This window comes from Thermobia domestica, chromosome 3, assembly GCF_964235325.1.
Source record: "Thermobia domestica chromosome 3, izTheDome1.hap1.1, whole genome shotgun sequence".
Lineage (NCBI taxonomy): Eukaryota > Metazoa > Arthropoda > Insecta > Zygentoma > Lepismatidae > Thermobia > Thermobia domestica.
In genome coordinates this window covers 143,132,496-143,154,100 of record NC_137456.1, presented here as the reverse complement: position 1 = coordinate 143,154,100, position 21,605 = coordinate 143,132,496, and the positions used below count along the sequence as shown (strand labels likewise).

The following is a 21,605-nucleotide window of genomic DNA, read 5'->3' as shown; positions in this document are numbered from 1 at the left end:
TAACACTTAATTTGTATTCTCACTAACACTTAATTTGTTTTCTGCAGTTTCACTTCAAAAATCCAAAACCTTATTCCAATTGTAAATTACATTGGCGAAAATTTGCTGTTTTTCTTGAGGCGTGATCGATATTATCCCCGATGAATCCCGGTTTGTACCAAGTGTTTCGTGCTATAGAAACTTGCTTTGATTTGTAAAGGTGCTAATCATGCCTGTACATGTGTGAACAAACTAGACAATTTTTGTTACATATGTGGGAAAATTACGTTTAAGTCGAGATAACGTGCCTTAACGCCTGAAACAATGAAAGCCTACTTCTTGTACTTCGGATGCAAGGTGGGAGACCAAGACTGAATCTGGGCTCCTCACGTTTGTTGTACTACGTGCTCTTCTACTCTTAATGCATAGGTGCATAGAAAACGTCTCCGTATGGAGTTTGGAGTGCCCATGGTGTGGCGAGAACCTACTGATCATACCACTGACTGCTATTTCTGTTTGGTCCCACCTATTCGGAAAGGCTATACCAAAGAGAAAAAGAAGAGTTTGGTTTACTCGAATCTACCTTCAGCCAGACGTCCTATTCCACACGGTCCCGACGTGCCAATACCAGATCCACCAGAAATTGTCAACATGGATATAGATGATGATGATAATATGCAGGATAGAGAACAACCCTCAACATCTCAAGATCCAGACTTTTCCACAACTTCACCTGACCGGAAACCGCATAAGGTAACACAGGCCGAATTAAATGAACTAATCAGGGACTTAGAACTTCCCAAAAACAAAACCGAATTGTTGGCCTCACGGCTGCAACAAGGGAATTACCTCGCGGATGTGAAGGTAACAACTTTTCGCTACAGACATAAATAATTTGTTTCATTTTTGAAAACACAAGGGTAGCTGACTGTGCGCCATGACATTGAAGGACTCCAGTGGCGTAGCACACTTTTGCGGGCCCCCCCGCAAAGTATAGAGAAGGGGCCCTAGTTGAAAAGCCGATAGAAGTAAGATTGAAGTTCTACTTCTTTAAATCTTTAATCATCGCAAGACTTCGGGGCCCCCTATACGTCGCCCCCCCCCCGCAGTGCGGGGATTGCTGCTACGCCACTGAAGGACTCTTTGCAGCAATAAATATACCATATAAGACCGCAGAATGAAGACTGTTCATTGATTCCTCCAAATTTTCTCTTAAAGCAGTTTTACTGCACAATGGCAATGTTCGTCCTTCAATTCCTGTTGTGTATGCAGTTGATGTTCAAGAAACTTATGAAAACATGAAATAAATTCTTAGGTTACTGGAATGTGATAGATATGAGTGGCAAATTTGCGGTGATTTCAAGGTTATTGCTACTTTGCTGGGCTTACAAAAAGGTTACACAAAGTTTTGCTGCTTTTTATGTGAATGATACAGTCGTGCTAGAGATTTACATTATAAGAAAAAAAGACTGGCCTGTACGTTCATCATACACACCTAGTAAGAAAAGTGTTTCTTCACAACTTCTTGTAGATCCTACGAAGATATTGCTTCCTCTACTTCTTATTAAATTGGGACTGATAAAGAATTTTGTAAAGACTTTGAACAAAGATGGACTGGCATTTAAGTACTTGTGTCGCAAATTCCCACGCCTAAATTTTGATAAAATAAAAGAGGGGATATTACTAGGATTTTCCGTTAAATAACAGCAATTTTACGTAGGACCAGGGGGCCTACTCAACCTAAATTATAATTTAGGGGGACTAAGCCCCCCTTGAGCCGTCTGGTTATCGACCTATATTGCGAGTATATTTTGCCACCAATGTTGACATAATATATTGGACTGTGACGTTGCCAGACCTTAAACAGTGTTGCCATATATATATATATATATATATATATATATATATATATATATATAAGTATGGGAACGCTTAGATATACCCTTCTCTGTTACGCCCAAACGCAAGCCAATCGGACTTTTTAAATTTCATTTTCGTATTTAGCACCTCCAAATTAGTTAAGAGCGGATGTTTTCATTTATGTAACAGAAAGAAAGTTAAAATTTTAGAACAGTGGAATCAAAGCTATTATGCAGGCTAAGGATAACCTCACGCTGTTTTCTTTTGGTCTCTCCATTATTTGGATAATCAACTGAACAACTTTTTTAAAAAAATATTTTTATTTTTATATTGGAAGGTAATCTGGGATGTTGTATATTAAAATCATTAACTAAGCCTACAAGCTGTTATTGTTTTGTTGGGAGAGACATGCCAGTATAAATTAGCGCAGTGCATAATTGATCATGGAAGATATGAGAACCCCTGCCACCGTAATCTTCCATCTTCAACCACAGATAATCCAGAAAAATAATGGCACTTTGGACATGTTATTAGCAGAGTTCAAAATATTTCATACAATTGCTGTCTAGATTGGAGAAGTGTAAAAATATAGCAATAACGGCTAATTAGGGTCATTGACTGAAAAGTTTATATATTCTTCAGACAGTAATTATTTCCATATTTTTAAAAGCAAATTTACAAAATCTATATTTATATATTTACTAGCTGCAATGTCCTTTTTATTTATTTATTTATTTATTTATTTATTTATTTATTTATTTATTTATTTATTTATTTATTTATTTATTTTTTGCATGGGGAAGTTTCTGCAAAATACTTCAAAGTGAAGAAATAATGACATAAATAACGAAAAGCGACGCCTGACATTGTCCCTGTCCATTCCCAGGCCAGCTGACATGCACGGGAAGAATAAGGTTTATGAACCTTAAAAACGAAAGAATGACCAAAATTAATAGCGAAGAGCAACGTTTTCAGCATTGCCCCTTTCGTTCCCGGGCCAGTTTATATGCCCCTTCTTGATTTAAGCGTGATCGGGCCAGTCACGAATCAGTTTAGTGATCTGAAAAACTATGACTTCGACACTAATTTCTGTTATTTTGGAATTTTATTCTTTACTATCTCACCACCATACTGGTGGAGAACTGACATCGGGATGTGTCATTATTCATTTCAGCGGCCTGAAAATCATAGCTTCAACACGTCGGTTGTTTTCGACTATTTTACATATCTCCTTGCCATACCCCTAAGGGTACTAGGAGTGTTTTACTAACTCGAACAAACTTGAGCTTAGATTGAGACTATCACTCATCTGCTTAGCGATCCAGAAAACTATGAATTCGGTACTAATATCGGTTGTTCTGAATTCTTTTCCCACTTCCTTGGGGTTACTAACGGCAACTGAACTTGGAATTAAATAGCATCTGTGGTGTTCCTATTATCTCAGCAACCCCGGTTCCAGAAAATTATGAATTGGGCTCCCTGAGGGCTTGTAACTGTCTTACTCCCACAATAATATACGTGTAACGTGGGTTCCTGTCACCACGGCATGGCGCGTCCTCAGGTTGCGGATCGAGGAGAAGGCCTCTAGACATAGAAGTTAGCTGCGAATATAGTGAATAAGCAGTCGCGGACAGCCGACTAGAAGTGGTCCTCCAGTTGGGGGGTTTGGATAGGGCTAACAACCTCATCCTGTAAAAAAGAAAAAAACACACACTTGTTCAGAAATATTCACAAAAGCCTCGGACAAGAACTGATAACTTGGCACAACCTCAGCAAAAGAAAATGGACATGAGATTTGGAACATGGAATATTAGGAGTCTTTATAAGGCAGGCGCGTTAAAATCCGTATCGAGAGAGTTAGAGAAGTACAGGATGGACGTAGTAGGAGTTCAGGAAGTTAGGTGGGAAGGAAATGGATCTGTGAATTTCGGAAATTTTACGTTCTTTTACGGGGAAGGAAATAAAAATCACCAGTTAGGAACAGGGTTTTTCGTTCATAAACGTATATTACCAGCAATTAAACAGGTTGAATTTATTACTGACAGACTTTCTTTTATGACTTTTAAGGGACGGTGGTGTGATTTTATTGTTTTAAATGTACATGCCCCAACTGAAGATAAGGATGACGATATAAAAGACAGTTTTTACGAAGAAGTGGAACGGATATTTGACCAACTCCCGCGATACCATATGAAAATTCTATTAGGGGATTTCAATGCGAAGGAAGAAAGAGAGGATATTTTCAAACCGATTATAGGGAACGAAAGTCTGCATAAGGAAAGTAATGACAACGGTGTTAGACTCGTGAACTTTGCAACATCCAAAAACCTAATCGTAAAGAGTACAAAATTCCCACATCGCGACGTTTCTAAATATACTTGGACATCACCAGACGGGAAAACACATAATCAAATTGACCACGAGTAGATACAAGAAGGCAATCTAGCATAATTGATGTCCGGTCGTTTAGAGGGGCTGATTGTGACACTGACCACTACCTGGTAGCAGCGATAATACGAGAGAGATTATCGTTGAATAAAGGTAATATTCATTGTCCGAAAACGGAGAGATTCAATTTAAAGAAATTAGAAGAGAGCCAGGTAAGAGAGAAATACCAGATTGAAGTTTCGAATAGATTCTCGGCTTTAGAATATTCGGAGTGCACTAGTGTTGAGGATACCTGAATTGAAATTAGAGATAGCATTAAAATTTAGCAAAAGAAAAATTGGGACACGCGGAAATACGTAGGAACAAACCATGGTTCGATTAGGAATGCATAAAACTAGCAGAGAAGAGAAAACAGGCAAAATTACGCTGGCTACAATATCCGAATGGAATGACTACACAAAATTTCGCGGCTATCAGGCAGGAAACTTCCAAAACCTTTAGAACAAAGAAACGCGATTTTCTGAAAGCTAAAATTAAGGAACTTGAAGATAATAGTAAAGATAAAAACATACGAGACATGTATAAGGGTATCAACGAATTTAAGAAAGGCTATCAATCTCGTGCTTATATATTAAATAAAGCTGACGGAACGAAGAAAGGCGACAAAACTGACTGTAATAATTATCGAGGCATTTCTCTTCTGTCAAGATCCTATAAAATTCTTTCAAATATTCTATTAGCAAGATTGACCCCATACGCAGATGAAATTATTGGAGATTATCAGTGCGGATTTAGACGAAATCGATCAAACTGCAGTAGGACTAACAAAATGTAACACACAAGCATGTCGGGAGGCTGTACAAGAGCGCTTGCCAAACAAAGTGGTCACTCCTCAAAGAAATGTATACAGAGAAAGTCAGGCTCCGTCGAGCTTCAGGGCTAGAGCGCTCGCTTTCGCTCGCGTGGTCGCAGTTTCCAATCCTACTGGGAGCTCACGGCCTCAGATTCAAGACCCGAGTAGTTATTTTCCTATTTTTCCCACGTGGGACGGTGTCCCAGCAGTAGTGGGACATGTTGATATTTCTCCACTAGCTACATATCGATATCAACACACAAATTGTGCAAATTGTGCACACAAATTGTGATTATGCAACCACACACAACAGGCATCAAAGTGTCCGCCATTTTGTATTTGTTCAAGATATCGACTTAATACAAACGAATTATTGTTACTTGGTAGAAACCCCATCAATTCATATCCATTTAGACCGATTTTCATTTAGCAGATTATTCGGGACTCCCTACGTTCCTTTGGGGAATCCCTTGCGCGTGCATGGTAGGATTGTGAAACATGCAAAATTCAATACAGCAGGTATGACTTCTTCAGTGAATTTTTTACCCGCCCTCTTTACGTTGGATAGTTTTCGAACTATTGGCGTCCGAAAGTCATTTTCCCACGGTTTCGGCACCTTGTAGATCTGAAACTATGTCCGATAGCCGAAAGTTCAAGAGAACTTTTTTCTTGTCTCAGTGGCAGGATTCACCTCCCAAGAGTTGTAACACTTATTTTGCAAAACCTGATATATATCCATTAATGCTTCCTTCATTAAACATTCACTGTAAATGTTGAATAATTGGGGCGACAAACTACATCCTTGTCTGACTTCTCTTCCAATCTCCACGCTATTGGTTTCTCCTTCATTCAAGCGCATCTTCACTCGTTGTCCTGTGTACAGGTTTTGAATGAGTCTTCGATCTCTCCAATTGACTCCGATTTCTTTAAGTAAATTCAGAAGTTTCGTCCAATTGACTCGGTCGAAAGCTTTTCGCCAGTCGATGAAGCACATCACAACTCTTCCTTTACATCAAGAATTCTTTCTGATATAATTCTCATCAATCCAATAACATCCCTGGTGCCTTTTCCTTTCCAGAATCCAAATCGATCTTCTTCTAACCTCTCATCTATCTTACTTTCTAGCATGTTTGTTAGGTTTATTCTGTGTGGTTATTATGGCATACAACCAAAATAATCAAAACGTGCAAAGAATCCTTGTTACTTGTGTATTATTTGATTTTATATCAGAAATTTAATCACATATTTTATAGTTATCGTTGAATTGGCGGCTTAGAAAAAAAACAGATAATGAAAGTTAGTCACATTTATTCATGGAGTCTAATTTAACTGATTCGAGGTCCTATGCACGCGGGTAAATTACGCTGCAATGGAGACAGGGAGCGCCAAAATATTTCTTGCCTACGGTATCAAAATACTTAAAAGAGGCTCTGAATATTTCCACTATCTGAGTGATGCATGCACCCATTGCACCGAATTGATGGCACTATTAGATATATCCATGGGCACCGTCTCTACTGTACAAGTCCTGTGGATTTGGATGGATTTCCGTGTTTCCTTCTTAATTAGTTTATTGGTTTAAAATTTAGCGCCCGTTTTAATCACCAAGACTATATGAAACGTGGGCCTATAGCTCAACGTGAGATCTGGGCCAAGTGTCGTGATAGTCCTATTCTACCAGGTCTCCCGCATTAAAGGGGCATACGCTAATCATGTAGCCACGAAGGAACTTACATCCCTTTCTGATATTGAAATCTTCACAAACACAAGTATCAGTGTATAATATTAGTTGGCAGTACGAAACCCTGTTTATACAATGACATACAGTGGACAGATGATCCGGTTTTATGTATAGTGACATAATTTTCGATTACTTCTAAAAAACTTAGAAATAATAATTCTTGTAAAATGATTTTACCTTTAGGTGCTCTGCTTCTATCTGAGCTAGTTGTTGAATCCACCAGTTCTCGAGCTCCTGACTTTTAAATTCCAGTTTCAAAGGTTTCACTGTGCGCAGGTTCTTTCTTCCATCCATTTTCAGCTAACCTATAATTAAAAAAATATACTTTATTATTTTTATATGAAAATAGTTTTAAAATTATTTGAAACCTTAATTAAACTTTCTGTGGTTGTACTATTTGTTTCAGGTTTAAACTATCAAGTCAGAAAGAAAAATTCTTAAATCAAAGATCCTGTTAAAATTATGTGACTTTCCTCCCAGTTTAATTTTCTGAGAGTGCTATGATATTGAAGGGTTCTAAGATTTTCAAGTATTGGGTTGATATGACTGAAATGCCTTACCAAATACGTCATTTCCAAAGGCCATAAAAGGAAAAAGAAATGAAACCTGAAAATAGTTTGAGAGACCTCGAAATAGTCACTATCTTTAACCACACATTTGCCATCGCTCAGCCAATCGTTGGATTCAATGACGAAAGAAGTTTGGAGTCTGCAATGCGAAGAAATCCTCAATCTCACGTTAAACCGAGTGGTTATCGGAGAAGGTCATTCTTTCCCAGGAGTGCTTAAGATGTTGGATGAGAGGAAAGTCGATGGTAGAGTCACTGCCCAGGACAATACGGTGCTTGGTGAAAGAATTGTTACTGCAGTCATGGAGAGTCTGCAACGTCCTTAGAGCATACATTGTTGTACAACGTGAGGACATCATGTCCTTTGAACGTTTCTGGATGCTTGCGGACAAAATTGCGGTGTATTTCATGAAATTCAGCATTATAACGATCCAAAGTGATGTAGGACATGATAGATCAACCTCACTATACATCACCATACCAGCAACAATATCTATAGGTTTTGGGAACTGTGCTGGACTTTGATTCAGACCCAACCACTGTCCTAACCGTCTACGATTGTCGTAATACATCTATTTTTCATGAAATGGCAGTCCTATTAACGAAACTTCCCTGGTTATTTTTCACGCTCAGAGAACTGCACACATATATGTCAATATTTGTTTGCCAGTATTAACTTATGTGGCATCTATCAGACTAACTTCTTCACCTTAACGATTAGACGTTGCCACTGAACGACAGTGATGTGGCATATGCTAACTCATCTGCAGTAGCACAAACGCTTTCCGAGGGTTTGCTTCCACGATGTTCTTGAGGAACTCATCCCAACATGATGATAGTCAGCGCCCACGGAGCTATTTTGCAATGCTGTGTCCCCGGAACAAAATTTGACAAACCAACATAGAATGGTCCGTTCATGCGTCATTCATGGACTGAATGCTCTAATAATGTTCTACAGGGCTTCCTGTGCATAATGTATCAGTTTGAATACGTATAAAGAAATCACTCGAATTGTGAGCTCTTCATGATGCACTTTCATACAACTCTGCCTCTTAGCTGTCATCCCAGCTCCTTCGCTGAATGTATGCAGAGTTAGACGCGTGATCTTAGTTCATCTCTGTATTGTTTATGTAGGTGAGTTTCCCAGGAATGTTAAAGAGAATTCATTAGCACCAACTTAATGCAAGACTTCCTCTAAATGGTTAAAAAAGAAAGAAAAAAAAGTTATCCGACTGATTTTGATAACCCCTTTGTGATCTCATATACTACTGGACGTAAGTTGCTACCCGTTGCAATGCTTGTATTGAATCTGTTATTGTTATGAATTAGCTTCTGGTGTGATAAAATTCTAAACTCAACTCGTCTCGTTTGATTAACTACCACTAGAGAAGGACAAACGAATATTACCAGCAATTAAACGGGTTGAATTTGTTACTGACAGACTTTCCTTTATTACTCGTAAGGGACGGTGGTGTGATTTTATTGTTTTAAATGTACATGCCCCAACTGAAGATAAGGATGACGATAAAAAAGACAGTTTTTACGAAGAAGTGAAACGGATATTTGACCAACTCCCGCGATACAATATGAAAATTCTATTAGGGGATTTCAATGCGAAGGAAGAAAGAGAGGATATTTTCAAACCGATTATAGGGAACGAAAGTCTGCATAAGGAAAGTAATGACAACGGTGTTAGACTCGTGAACTTTGCAACATCCAAAAACCTAATCGTGAAGAGTACAAAATTCCCACATCGCGACGTTCATAAATACACTTGGACATCACCAGACGGGAAAACACATAATCAAATTGATCACGTTTTAGTAGACAGAAGAAGGCAATCTAGTATAATTGATGTCCGGTAGTTTAGAGGGGCTGATTGTGACACTGACCACTACCTGGTAGCAGCGATAATACGAGAGAGATTATCGTTGAATAAAGGTAATATTCATTGTCCGAAAACGGAGAGATTCAATTTAAAGAAATTAGAAGAGAACCAGGTAAGAGAGGAATACCAGATTGAAATTTTGAATAGATTCACGGCTTTAGAAGATTCGGAGTGCACTAGTGTTGAGGATACCTGAATTGAAATTAGAGATAGCATTAAAATTTCAGCAAAAGAAAAATTAGGACACGCAGAAATACGTAGGATCAAACCATGGTTCGACCAGGAATGCATTAATCAAGCAGAGAAGAGAAAACAGGCAAAATTACGCTGCTATAAAATCCGAATGAAATAACTACACAAAATTTCGCAGATGCCAGGCGGGAAACTTCCAAAACTTTTAGAACAAAGAAATGCAATTTTTTGAAAGCTAAAATTAAGGAACTTGAAGATAATAGTAAAAATAAAAACATTTGGGACATGTATAAGGGGATCAACGAATTTAAGAAAGGCTATCAATCTCGTGCTTATATATTAAATAAAGCTGACGGAACGAAGAAAGGCGACAAAACTGACTGTAATAATTATCGAGGTATTTCTCTTCTGTCAACATCCTATAAAATCCTTTCAAATATTCTATTAGCAAGATTGACCCCATACGCAGATGAAATTATTGGAGATTATCAATGCGGATTTAGACGAAATCGATCAACTATCGACCAAATATTTACCATTCGCCAAATACTCGAAAAAAAGTGGGAATACAATACCCCGGTACATCAACTATTTATTGACTTTCGAAAGGCGTACGACTCGGTTAGGAGAGAAACATTATACAACGTTCTTACAGAACTTGGAATACGGAGAAAGCTAAATAGATTAATTAAGATATGTTTAAATGAATCCCAAAGTAAAGTTCGGGTAGGAAAACTTTTGTCCACGAGCTTTCACGTCGAAAATGGCCTGAAACAAGGAGATTCGTTGTCTCCATTACTATTTAACTTTGTTCTGGAATACGCTATAAGGAAAATCAAAGATAGCAATCAGGGCCTACAGTTGAACGGTATTCACCAGGTTATGGCATATGCTGATTATGTAAATTTAATAGGGGATGATAGGATAACAATAGAAAGAAATGCAGAGATCTTATTAGACGCTTGCAGGGACATGGGTTTGGAAGTAAATGCAGAGAAAACTAAATACATGGAAGTGCGTCGGGACCGTAATACAGCAAATTATGGATACGTTAAAATATTAAATAATACTTTTGAGAAGTGGATAGTTTCAAATATCTAGGATCAATATTAACAGACGAAAATCATATTCACGAAGAAATTAAATGTCGACTAAAAGCAGGGAATTCGTGTTACTATTCGGTTCGAAATCTCTTGTCGTCGCGAATTCTGTCGAGGAATTTGAAGCTTAAAATATACAAAACGATAATCATGAATGTTGTTCTATATGGTTGCGAAACATGGTCGCTTACTTTGAGGGAAGAACATAGACTGAAAATATTTGAGAACAAGATCCTGAGAAAGAATATTCGGACCCAAGATGAACGGGAATTGGGAATGGCGGAAACTTCATATCGAGGAACTACATAATTTATACGGTTTACCCAACATTGTTAGGGTCGTCAAGTCTAGGAGGCTTAGGTGGGCGGGTCATGTAGCAAGAATGGAAGAAAGCAGAAATGCTTTCAAAGTCTTGACTGGAAGACCAATCGCAAAACGACCATTAGGAAGACCTAGGCACAGATGGGAGGACAATATTAAGATGGACCTCGCAGAGATAGGAATACAAAGTAGAAACTGGATGCAGTTAGCTAAGGACAGAAGTCAGTGGAGAGCTTTTGTGAACGCGGCATTGAACCTCCGGGTTCCATAGGCCATAGAGTTAGCTAGTTAGTTAATTAGAGAAGGACAAAGCGTAACGAACTTCTAAACGTATTCTCGTTGAATAACTGCCACCAGAGAAAGAAGGATAATTTCCGCTAAGCTTGTGGAAGATTAGTTGGTAAGATTGAGAAATCACTTTCAGGAATAACCGTATAAATTGGCTCTGAATTTCATTTTTCTCCTTGAAACACAAACCCTAGTTGTGGCCTGATTAAAGCTACGAGAATATCTGAAGAAACTTGTTTGATGTACGGATAGGCATTTTAAATATCATTGAATAGCCATATCTATGTTTGTAGCTAAGTGGTATATTTCTTACTTGTGAAACATGGCCATCCGACGTATAGTATCGTAACACTTGTGAGTTAGGTTGGCGCAGTGCCTATTCGGTACAGTTACTCATGCCTTATCCAATTTATTCACACTCTGCAAAGGCCAAATAATATTTTTTTTCATCTATTACAATTTATGACAAACAGAATTCTATTCGTTCAATTTATAGTTATTTCACAGTTTTTCTTTTATTCAAATAGTTCCAGTTCTAGTTACCATATAAGGTCCTTTAGAACTCGTTAATTTATTTACTTGATCCAATTTTGTACAGATGCTGCAAAATGATTGTTGTTTAGTAATATTTAATAGTAATTTTTACTGGTGTTCCTACATGTGAAATAGATAAATAATTACTAAAAGTGTTTACTTAAAGTTGATTAAGCCTGTTGATTTTGCCTGTTAATTTTACTTCAAATTAATTTTCTGCAATGTATTCCTTGAAGAATAAAACATCGAAGTACCAGAAAATAATTTTTGAGAAGTACATAACACGGAGGGAAGAGCAGATCTATTGACGAAAAGGAGATTCAATATATGGAATTCTGTACGGCTAAAGAACAGACTTGAAGTTGAATTTCTGTTCTGATGTTGGTATTTAAAGAAAAGTATAAAATATGATAAATGGTAATTCGAGTATTTAATTAAGACAAACTATATTTCTTTTAAATTTCTATTTAAGAAAAAATATTATAGCTTTGTTTTTGTTGGACGTAATGGTTAAATTTTACACTATAGTCATTTAGTTTGATTTTTAGGTCAGGATCTGTTTCAGCAGCGAGGCTATATGAGATGTGGACCTACAGTTTAACGTGGGATCCGAACCACAAGGTTCCACTGGGAATCGAACCTGGGTCTCCCACGAAAAAGACGCTCACCTAAACCATATAGCCACGAGGAAGCTTGAATCGTGCTTGCTGAAACTATTATTCTGGTTTTGACTTTTACAAGCCTTCGATAGCCCTATCAAAAGATTGGGTTAATTCAGAAAAGTTTTTTTTTTCTTTTTAATAATTTATTAGGTGTATTACTATCTTAGGTGACGCATTAATCCTGTATGTACATTCTTGTTTGTTCTTACGTTCAATTGAAATAGATTTAATTAATTTTGTTACAATTGAACTTGATCATCTACAGTATGTCATATTTCTAGTGATCGTTAAGTTTAAGAACATCACTTTTTGTAAACTTTACGGAGAAAATTGAACACTTTGCATATTAAGACATATTTCTAGGTAACAAATTTCTGCAGGTGGCTGATTTAAAGGGTTAAGTTTAGAGTTGTCCCTCCGTTTTTCTATTAAAAAATTAGGAAAATTTACAGGAGAAATAGGATAGGAAATGATGATTTGGAGTTCTTATATGATGTTTAGGTGTGAAAGTTTCGCAGTAAAGTTATGTTTAATACGAGAAAAGATATGTAGAAGTGCGTACTATTTGCAAGACGCGGAAGGTTTCGATGACTTAAGAGTATGGCAGTCGTATAGGATGGGGAATCGGTGCGTTGAATATATTATTTCTGCATTGAGTTTTACAGAATTATATAAGAATAATGAAGAAAATCTATTAAATTTTTATGAGAACCATGGATAATTGAATTTAATTGATAATTGAAGCTTATATGAGAACCTGTTCCAGTCACTGTTCTAGTCTAACTAAAGTCTTACCAGGTAACCTAACCGAACCTAAACTAACCAAACCTAATTTAAACTAACCTAGCCTAATCTAACAATTTTTAATGTTTTAACTGCCTTTTTGTAGGTTGGAAACTGGAGGGGCAACTCTAAAGTTAAGCCAATTTAAATATTTAATAATACAGGTGAATTTTATAATTACAAGTGTAGCGTTACTAGTCTGGAAACATCACAAGTACTATAGGAATTCATATCATTGCGAAACCCATATTTAGAAAGTTCCATTAGCAACATACAAGCACCACTCTAGTAACCTAACCTAACTACCCGACCGTACTCTATTCTACTCTTCTCTGCCGAAGCAGACAATCAACTCTACTAACCAAACCTAATTTACTAAATTAGTCAATTCTACTAACTTAACCAAACTGTATTGTACTAACCTAATAACTGTACTAACCTAGACTATCCTAGCCTATCGTATTGTACTCAGCCCAGCAGACTATCTGCCTTACTTATTCTAGTAACCTAACCTACTCTCTGACAGCAGAGGTTAGTGAATCTTGCACTTTTTTTTTCGAACATACTACCAGCACTGTCCCCTCTAAACTTAACTTGTAGACAATGTGATACTGTTATGTCACTCACTGGAAATATTTTAAACAAGCATTCGTGAAAGAATTTTTATTTTTCAATAATTATTTCTGGTGCCCTCATTCATTTCATTTCAGCCTCTCTTGAGAAACCTTTTTTATAGGCGTAAACCATAGACCTAAGTCGCCTTCATCTTGTATTTGAAGCTTAATCTATAATAATTTGAATTTTTTTCTTGTTTTTAGGATCTACAAAAACGTAAAATTTAGATACGGGTTATTTTTTAAAGTGTGAAGCAATGGATATATATTTTATCTACTTACATGTATGTATTAAAGTATAGCCTATTTGTGTCTTTTTTAAAACCATTAGATCCAACCTTTAGCGTGTCTGTTTTTCATTGAAGAGATGATATTACCTTCATGTTTTACCACAGTCACAGATTTCTGTATAAGAATGAAATTAGCACTTTTAAAAGCTCTTTTTCATGTTAATATAAAATTCAGGTTGACTGGTGTAGTATTCATATATTTCATGCATTTTCCCATGAATCCCGTTCTATTGATGTCCAAGAATTTGCAGTTAAAAATGATGTGGCTAAACGTTGCAATTTCTTCCCCACACCAACACGCATTTGTATCTTTTTTTTTTTTTTTTGTTTTGTTTCTAAAACCACATTTGTGATTATATATAGATTAAATGCCGCAGCAATTAGCCATGTCGACTATTACACTTTAAATTGATAAAAAGTAGAAAATTGAATTAAGCGAATTGATATACACTATATATTGCCTTGGTAATAACCGAATTTATTAAACCAAAATGGCGCAGACATGTCCGAAATCGCCCGTGTTAAACTAACTGTTATACAGCTTAAACATTGTAAGCAATAAGATTGTCGTTGTCAGAAACGTCCACACTCATTTAAAATTTGTTTCACACTAAAAAGAACTACAAAATAACATTAGTAAATATATATATATATATAGTATTAAACCGGAGCTCGAGATGGATCATTCTCTATCGGCGCCATGTAGTCTCGAACTCCATCTTTCTTATTTAGTATTTGCTTTAGTTTATGTGGTGAAAGTGCCGCATTGAACATTAGTCTTATTCTTATTCTTGTTCTTAGACCGAGCCGTGGATTTTTATTTAATATTAGACAGCGTGGGGCTATAATCCCTATTACACTTCGTTTATTATAAGTTATATGTATTGAAAATTCTTGACTGATGATCTATTCAGATTATTAGTTCTGTCCTGTTATGTTCCGTAGAATCTTTGAAATAATTTGGTTAAATAGCTTCTGCTATACTTGATGTCACTTATTGATATTGGTAGAAGTAAGGTTATTGAAGTACAACTGCTTTGTATATATATATATATTTGAATTTATGGACTGGTGTGAACAAATTATTTATTTTAGTGCGAAATTGAAGTCATATAGAATGCTTGTTACTATGAGTTCTTCGCTAGATACTTTGTCAGATTCTTTTTAATGATTGAATTTTGTTGTGTTGTAAGAATTCTATCTATAATTATGTGAATTAAATTCCAGTTGTCCATTGCTAAAAGATTTTGAAGAGAGTAAGGTCCAAATCCTAAATATCTAGAAATTTTGTCTAACATGTTTCTTTCCTTTTTTCGTTTTTTCACAACTAAAAATTATGTGTTCTATTAAACCAATGTCCTTTCTGCACCAAAATAGATTAATGTCAGTTTATATATATATATATATATATATATATATATATATATATATAATTTCTATGGTGTTAGTGAGCCATTGAACAGTAATTAATATAACAAAATTATTTTATGTCTTGTCCATTTGTGTATGATGTTCCACTTTGTCTACTTGCTGATCTCCAATCTTATATTAATTTTGTTTTAACTATTGTTTTGAAAATTATATGACTAGTCTTAATTAAGGCTGGTTGTCCTTCATCACATGCATTTTTTGCAGCTAGGTCTGTTTCATCTTGAAATTTTACATTTGAGTGCGATTTCGTATGTAAAAATTGAATTGTATATCCTTTCCATGTAATTGTTTATATACAACTTTTATATTAAGTAAACGCCATGTAGTTGTGATTGTCCAATTGGTCTGCTGTAAAGCATGGAGTACAATTAATGCATCAGAACATATGTATGAATTATATAATTGCAGATATTTAATGAGTAAAAGAGCTTGTAGTATTGTGAAAACCTCTCCTTCAAATATTGTTTAAAAAAAAAAAATTGAAGTTTGAATTTTTTTGTAATTTTAGGTTAGGAATTAGTATTGCAGCTCCAACATTTCTTTCTCATATTTGGATGCATCCTAGCAGAAAGTTGAAAGTTTCTGTTATATTTTGTAATTTTTCTAGATTATTAGATGTGAAATATTTAGGCGTAATAGACTATTTGTATTAAGTTACAAAGTTGTCAGTCATATAACAGGGCAATGATGGTGTTTTAACTATCATCCCTTCATACATTTTGACAGTGGTAAAAGCTTGAAAAATCCATGGTAGATTGTTCTTGTACTATATCCTTTTTTCTTATTTCCAATTATGTTGTAAATCTGATGTAGTATATGAATAATGGGGTTATTTGCTTTCGTCATTCTTGATAATATAAAATTTTCTCCTAATACACATTTTTGAAATTGTAGAGGCAGCATTCCAGTTTTTTTAATAGCGTTTCTGGACAGAAATTAGGTTGAGAAATTATAATTTTGAGCATATAATATATGAATTTTGTTAGTCTCTGGTAAAAGTAAGCTATCTTTTCTATATAAAATATACTACCATATAAAAGTTTATTCATTGTCCATTGTATAATAATTTTGTGGACTCAAAAAGGATTTATTCTCCATCTTTTAGAGCTTAAATTTCGATATTTATTTAATGTTGTTATTAGATAAGATAGATGATGTTTCCAGTTTAGTCTTGTGTCTAAATAAAGTTCAACATATTTAAAGTTATTATTATTGTATAAAGTTATTATTATTGTATATTATTATTGTATAAATAAAAATATATATAATAATATTGTTATAAATATTATTGTTATTATTATATGTCCATTTATTGTGATTTCTAGAACTATGTATTGTTTTTTCCTCGTAAATACAGAATATTTAGGTTATTCTTTTCAATTAATATCAATATCCTTATGTAAGGTCCAATTGACCGTTTTTGTTAGGATGTTTTCTCATTTATTTTTTCTTTTAATAAGCTCATTAGTAGCCAGTATTATTACAATATCATCAGCGTACGAATATATTTTAATTTCTTTTGAGAGTTCTGAAATTAAATCCAATATATAGATGTTGATCAGGGTAGGACTCAGCTTGCTACCTTGAAGTAGACCAAGGGATGTTGTTCGTGGTTTATTGTAAGTTTAATTTGATTTATATTTTTCAATTAATAAGTAAATTGTGAATAATTCTGATGAATTTAGAAGCACATGGATTTTGTATAACTTTTCCATAAGAATATTTAAAACGACTGAATCATGTACTTCTTTCCAATCTATACTAAGTGAATGATGAATTGCCTTTCGAGATAAATGTTAAGAATAACCGGTCCAGTAGTGTCATTTGTTGATAAGGCTTTGCTAAAACCTGATACTTGGAGGTAGTATTTGATGATGTTCTAAAAAACCATAATAGTCTGTTTAATATTAAATTTTCAAATAATTTAAGAGAGCAGGGAAATAAAGCAATAGTTCTATAATTATCTACATTTCCAATAATTTTTTATTATTTTTTTTAAGTATGGGAATAATTAATATTTGTCTCCATTGGGATGCAGTGTGACCTGTTTTCCATTTGTTATATATTTCTAATAGTACATTCTTCCCATGTTCTAAAATGTGTTTGTAATGATTACAGTAGAACCCATCTATTCTAGAAGTATTAAGATGGAAGCAGGTTCTGGAGTACAATGTTTAGTTCTACCTCAGAAAAACATGATTCCAGAGTGGATTATTTTCTTCTATTTATGTATTTTATGATGTTGCTTCTTGAGTTATTTACATTCGACGGAGTTAATTGATGATGAAATTCAGTAATTCAGTTTTGTTTTGTATTGTAAGATTCTATTGTTATCTGTAAATTCTATTGTTTCATTCTCTTAATATCGAAATTTTATATTTGGGAGTAATATATGAGATATTACAGACCGTTCCCAGCTTTTCCTTTTATAACCTAACACAGGTTTTTTTTTTTTTTTTTTTTTTTTTTTTTTAACTATTGCTTTATGTTTCTGATATTATATAAAATTCTCTTTGGATTTGTTTTTGTAAGAATAGCTTAAGTGATATTTGACATGTGTTTATTTCTTTTTGGCAATCTGCATTCCACCAGATTTTGTAATTAGTTTTTGTTTTATCTTTATTTAGCATACAATTTTGAGAGTTACGTGAATTTTTCTTCTGTACTGATACTGTTTTTAATTATATTTAAGAGATTAATATTGTTCAAGAAATTATTAAATTATTTGACTTTCATGGCCTGTTCAAAAACAGATTGTCATAAATTCCAGTTTATATTACAAGTGACCGATTGTAATTAGATGTAAAATCATTAGACATATACTTGTTATTAGAAGAGATGTTCTTGTAATTTGAGATTTATTTCATGTATGGTGAATATTATTGGGTAATGATCACTACCTCCCGGATCAAAATAAACATTCCAAGAAGCATGTATATAATGACGATTCTAACCATAGTTATGTCTGGTACAATTTTCACAAATCTAGCTTTTCTGGTTGGAGTTCCATCGTTCATTACAATACATTCAGAGGTTGGTAATGCTTGTAAAAAATTGTTTCCTGCAGTGTTACCTTTAGATCTTCCAAACAGTTTGCATTGTGTGTTCATATCTCCATAAAGATAATCAAAACCATAATTCAGAAAGCTATTTTCAGAGAAACCAACGTTTGGAATATATATATTAAAAAAAAAAAATTAAATTTTGTATAAGATAAAAATTTAATGTTATTGTCTGAACAATTTATAACAATATGATTATTTTTAAAAGTCAGATTCTTTTATACAGAAAGCAGTGCCTCCATATCCATTTTATCTCTCTTGTGTTACTGTATTATAGTTTTTAATATATAATGGAAGGATCGGTTTTTTTTCAGGTTTCTTGTAAAATTATGTCATCGGATTGAAAGACGCAATTAATTTATGAATGACGAATAATTTATTATAGACATTTGACTGTTCCATTGGATAATGGATAGTGATCGAAAGATTTTTTTTCCATAATGTTCTTTAAATGTTTAAAGTATGTAGATCTGTGTTACTATATTTTCTAAAAAGAAGTGGGAAGCATCTATATTTTGTGATAATAATATAGTTGCCACCAATTTCTTTAATGCCTCAGTATGTTTTGAAGATAATTGTTAAGAAGAGGAAATTTGATTGTTTGTCATTGTGCTATTACTCATGTCAGGGGATGCTTCAGGCGAGAAGTAATAGGAAGTCTGCCTTTTTGAAGAAGAGATGATCTTGTTTTCCTAATTTTTTTTTTAAATTGCATTTAGGCTGTCATGATTCACAGATTAATCTATCTGTTTTTATTATTTATGTTTCCTGTATTCATTATAATGTCTGTTTTATTTCTGTTTTGCTGGTTGATAATGATTCGAATTGAAAAGGATTATCCTTTTGAGTATTTTGTAAGGATGATTTCTGTGAATTAAAAGATTGTGATGAGTGAGTCTCATACTGAGGGTCTTGTATCAAATAATGTGCTTAATTGTTGATCTATCGCTTCCCTTTTTTCTGGTAGAGTGTCATATTCGACATTAAAATAAGATTTTTTCGTTTGTAAATTCAGCGATTTACTACTATTTAAAAATGCAAAAGCAGGAAATTTATGAAGTTATTTTCTGTGAGATAGGTTTATCTTTTGTCGTGGCTGAAAAGTATTGGACTTGAAAGGAAAACGTAGGAAGATTCCCTATTCTATTCTTTGCTTCATTAAACGAAAGGGTTTTTTTTTTCAGCCATTAGTTGCATAATCTGTTGCTGCCTCTTCCTTTCCTCACTGTTCAAAATCAATGTGTGTGAAGCTCCGCAGTTTACACACACTTTGGATTATTATTTCAATTACTGTAATCGAGCAACTAATCACTTTTTTTTTTTTTTTTTTTTTTTTTTTTTTTTTTTACATATTTTATGATTTAGTTTACACGAACGAGCTATATGTCCGAATTTGCGGCATCGATACTTTTACTGTCTTATACCTGGATGTATGTTTCGACCGGTATAGATAGATAATATATTTTGATACCTTAGGTAGCTTTTGCGAGTCAAAAGTGAGGACAACTGATCGAGTAGGTATTGTATCGTTTTTGGGATCACATCGGAAAATTCTACATGCTGATGTGACGGGAGCTTTGCCTTTAATGTCTTTCAATAAATTGTTCATGGAGATATCGATATCTACATCCTTTATTATACCGGGTGAGAATAAGACATGATTTGGGGTAAACGTTTGCAATTTGTTTTGTTGTAGAATATTATGGTCTAGAAACATATTTGGTTCTAGCTCTGATTTAGAAGTGAGTTTGATCAAGTTCCTACCAATTATACTAAAATCATATATTCCTTGTATATCAGCTGCATGTTTCCCCCCTAAATCTTCTGTATTTGATTTTACGTCTTTGTCTTGTCTTCTTCACCATATAAAGGTGTTTCATTATTTATGCACCCTCTTATTGTTGTGCAACAAATCTTGATAATAGAAGATTTTTTTTCGTATTTATATTCCATTATTGTTATTTAATTTTTCCTTGGAAGTAATATATTAGACTTATTTTCCTTGTACCTTCTGTTGGTTATTACGAGTTCGCTGTAAGGTTGTTGTTGGTTTTTATGTTGTTTTTTTTTTTTTTTTTCAAGGTTTGGATATTACTTCCTTGTATTGATTAGTTTGAGATGAAAATGTGTTAAAACGAAGGTAGTAAAATTTTTTTTTAATATGAAGTCCTGACTTCATTATATATTGTATAATTGCTTTTATTCCTTTCCAGTTATTAGATGCCAAAACCAATTTGTACAAGAAAGGTCCATGTCCCAGAGTATAGTTCAGTTGTAGTAGATTAGTTCGGTTTGATTTAAATAGTTCGCATTCAAATATGAAGTGATTCAGGGTGCCGATGCCTTTATCGCACCAACAATGGTAAGTATCCTTTCTTTTTATTTGAAATAACTTAGACGGAGTTAGTGCGGTGTTAAATAACATGCGATAATATATTATCACTTCTCGTCTAGTCCAGGAAGATAGATTTTTGGAGCAGATTGCAGAATTATTTCCATGAATTTCCCAATAAAGTTTTCCAGGTAGTGAAGAATTATTTGATCTCCATTGCTTAATTTCTGATTTTTCATATTCTGATATTATGTGTTTAAAATTTTGTGGTGCGAGTTTAATATTTATATTTTGGCCTTCTCGACATGCATTTTTTGCGGCTAGGTCAATAATAGTTGAATTTGGATCCAAGTTAACATGTGCTTTACTGAACACAAATGATATTTGATATTTATTTTTTGACATATTTGCATAAAGATATTTGATATTTAATATGATCCAGGTAGACTTTTTGTTCCAATGTGTTGAGTTGAGAGACATTAATACACTTAAAGAGTCGGTACATATTACTGTCTTTAATATTTTATTTCTTTTTATGTACAGTAGAGCCTGACGTATCGCGAAAGCTTCTCCTTCAAATATGGATGTATATTGTGGTAGCCTGTATTTAATAGTTTCAGATTTTTCAGGAATAAATATTGCAGCCCCGACTTTAGAATTTGGAAATTTTGAAGCATCAGTGTATATAAATATAAAATCTTCGTCTAAGGTATGAATAG

General features: G+C 34.2%; 1 protein-coding gene across 3 annotated transcripts in view; it reads right to left on the bottom strand.

Moving 5' to 3' along the window:
* Positions 1-21,605, bottom strand: part of LOC145680779 (uncharacterized) — a 113,156-nt gene that overhangs the window by 56,153 nt on the left and 35,398 nt on the right. Inside the window, exons 1-2 of one of the 3 annotated variants that reach the window (XM_081751778.1) lie at positions 14,054-14,390; positions 6,999-7,126 (exon numbers count right to left, since the gene is read on the bottom strand). In XM_081751778.1, the coding sequence (XP_081607904.1) occupies positions 6,999-7,115 (117 nt within the window). In that variant the 5' untranslated portion in view covers positions 7,116-7,126; positions 14,054-14,390. Of the gene's footprint in view, positions 1-6,998; positions 7,127-13,784; positions 13,848-14,053; positions 14,391-21,605 lie in introns of those variants that run through there. The other 2 variants (XM_081751780.1, XM_081751779.1) reach the window with 2 other exon arrangements.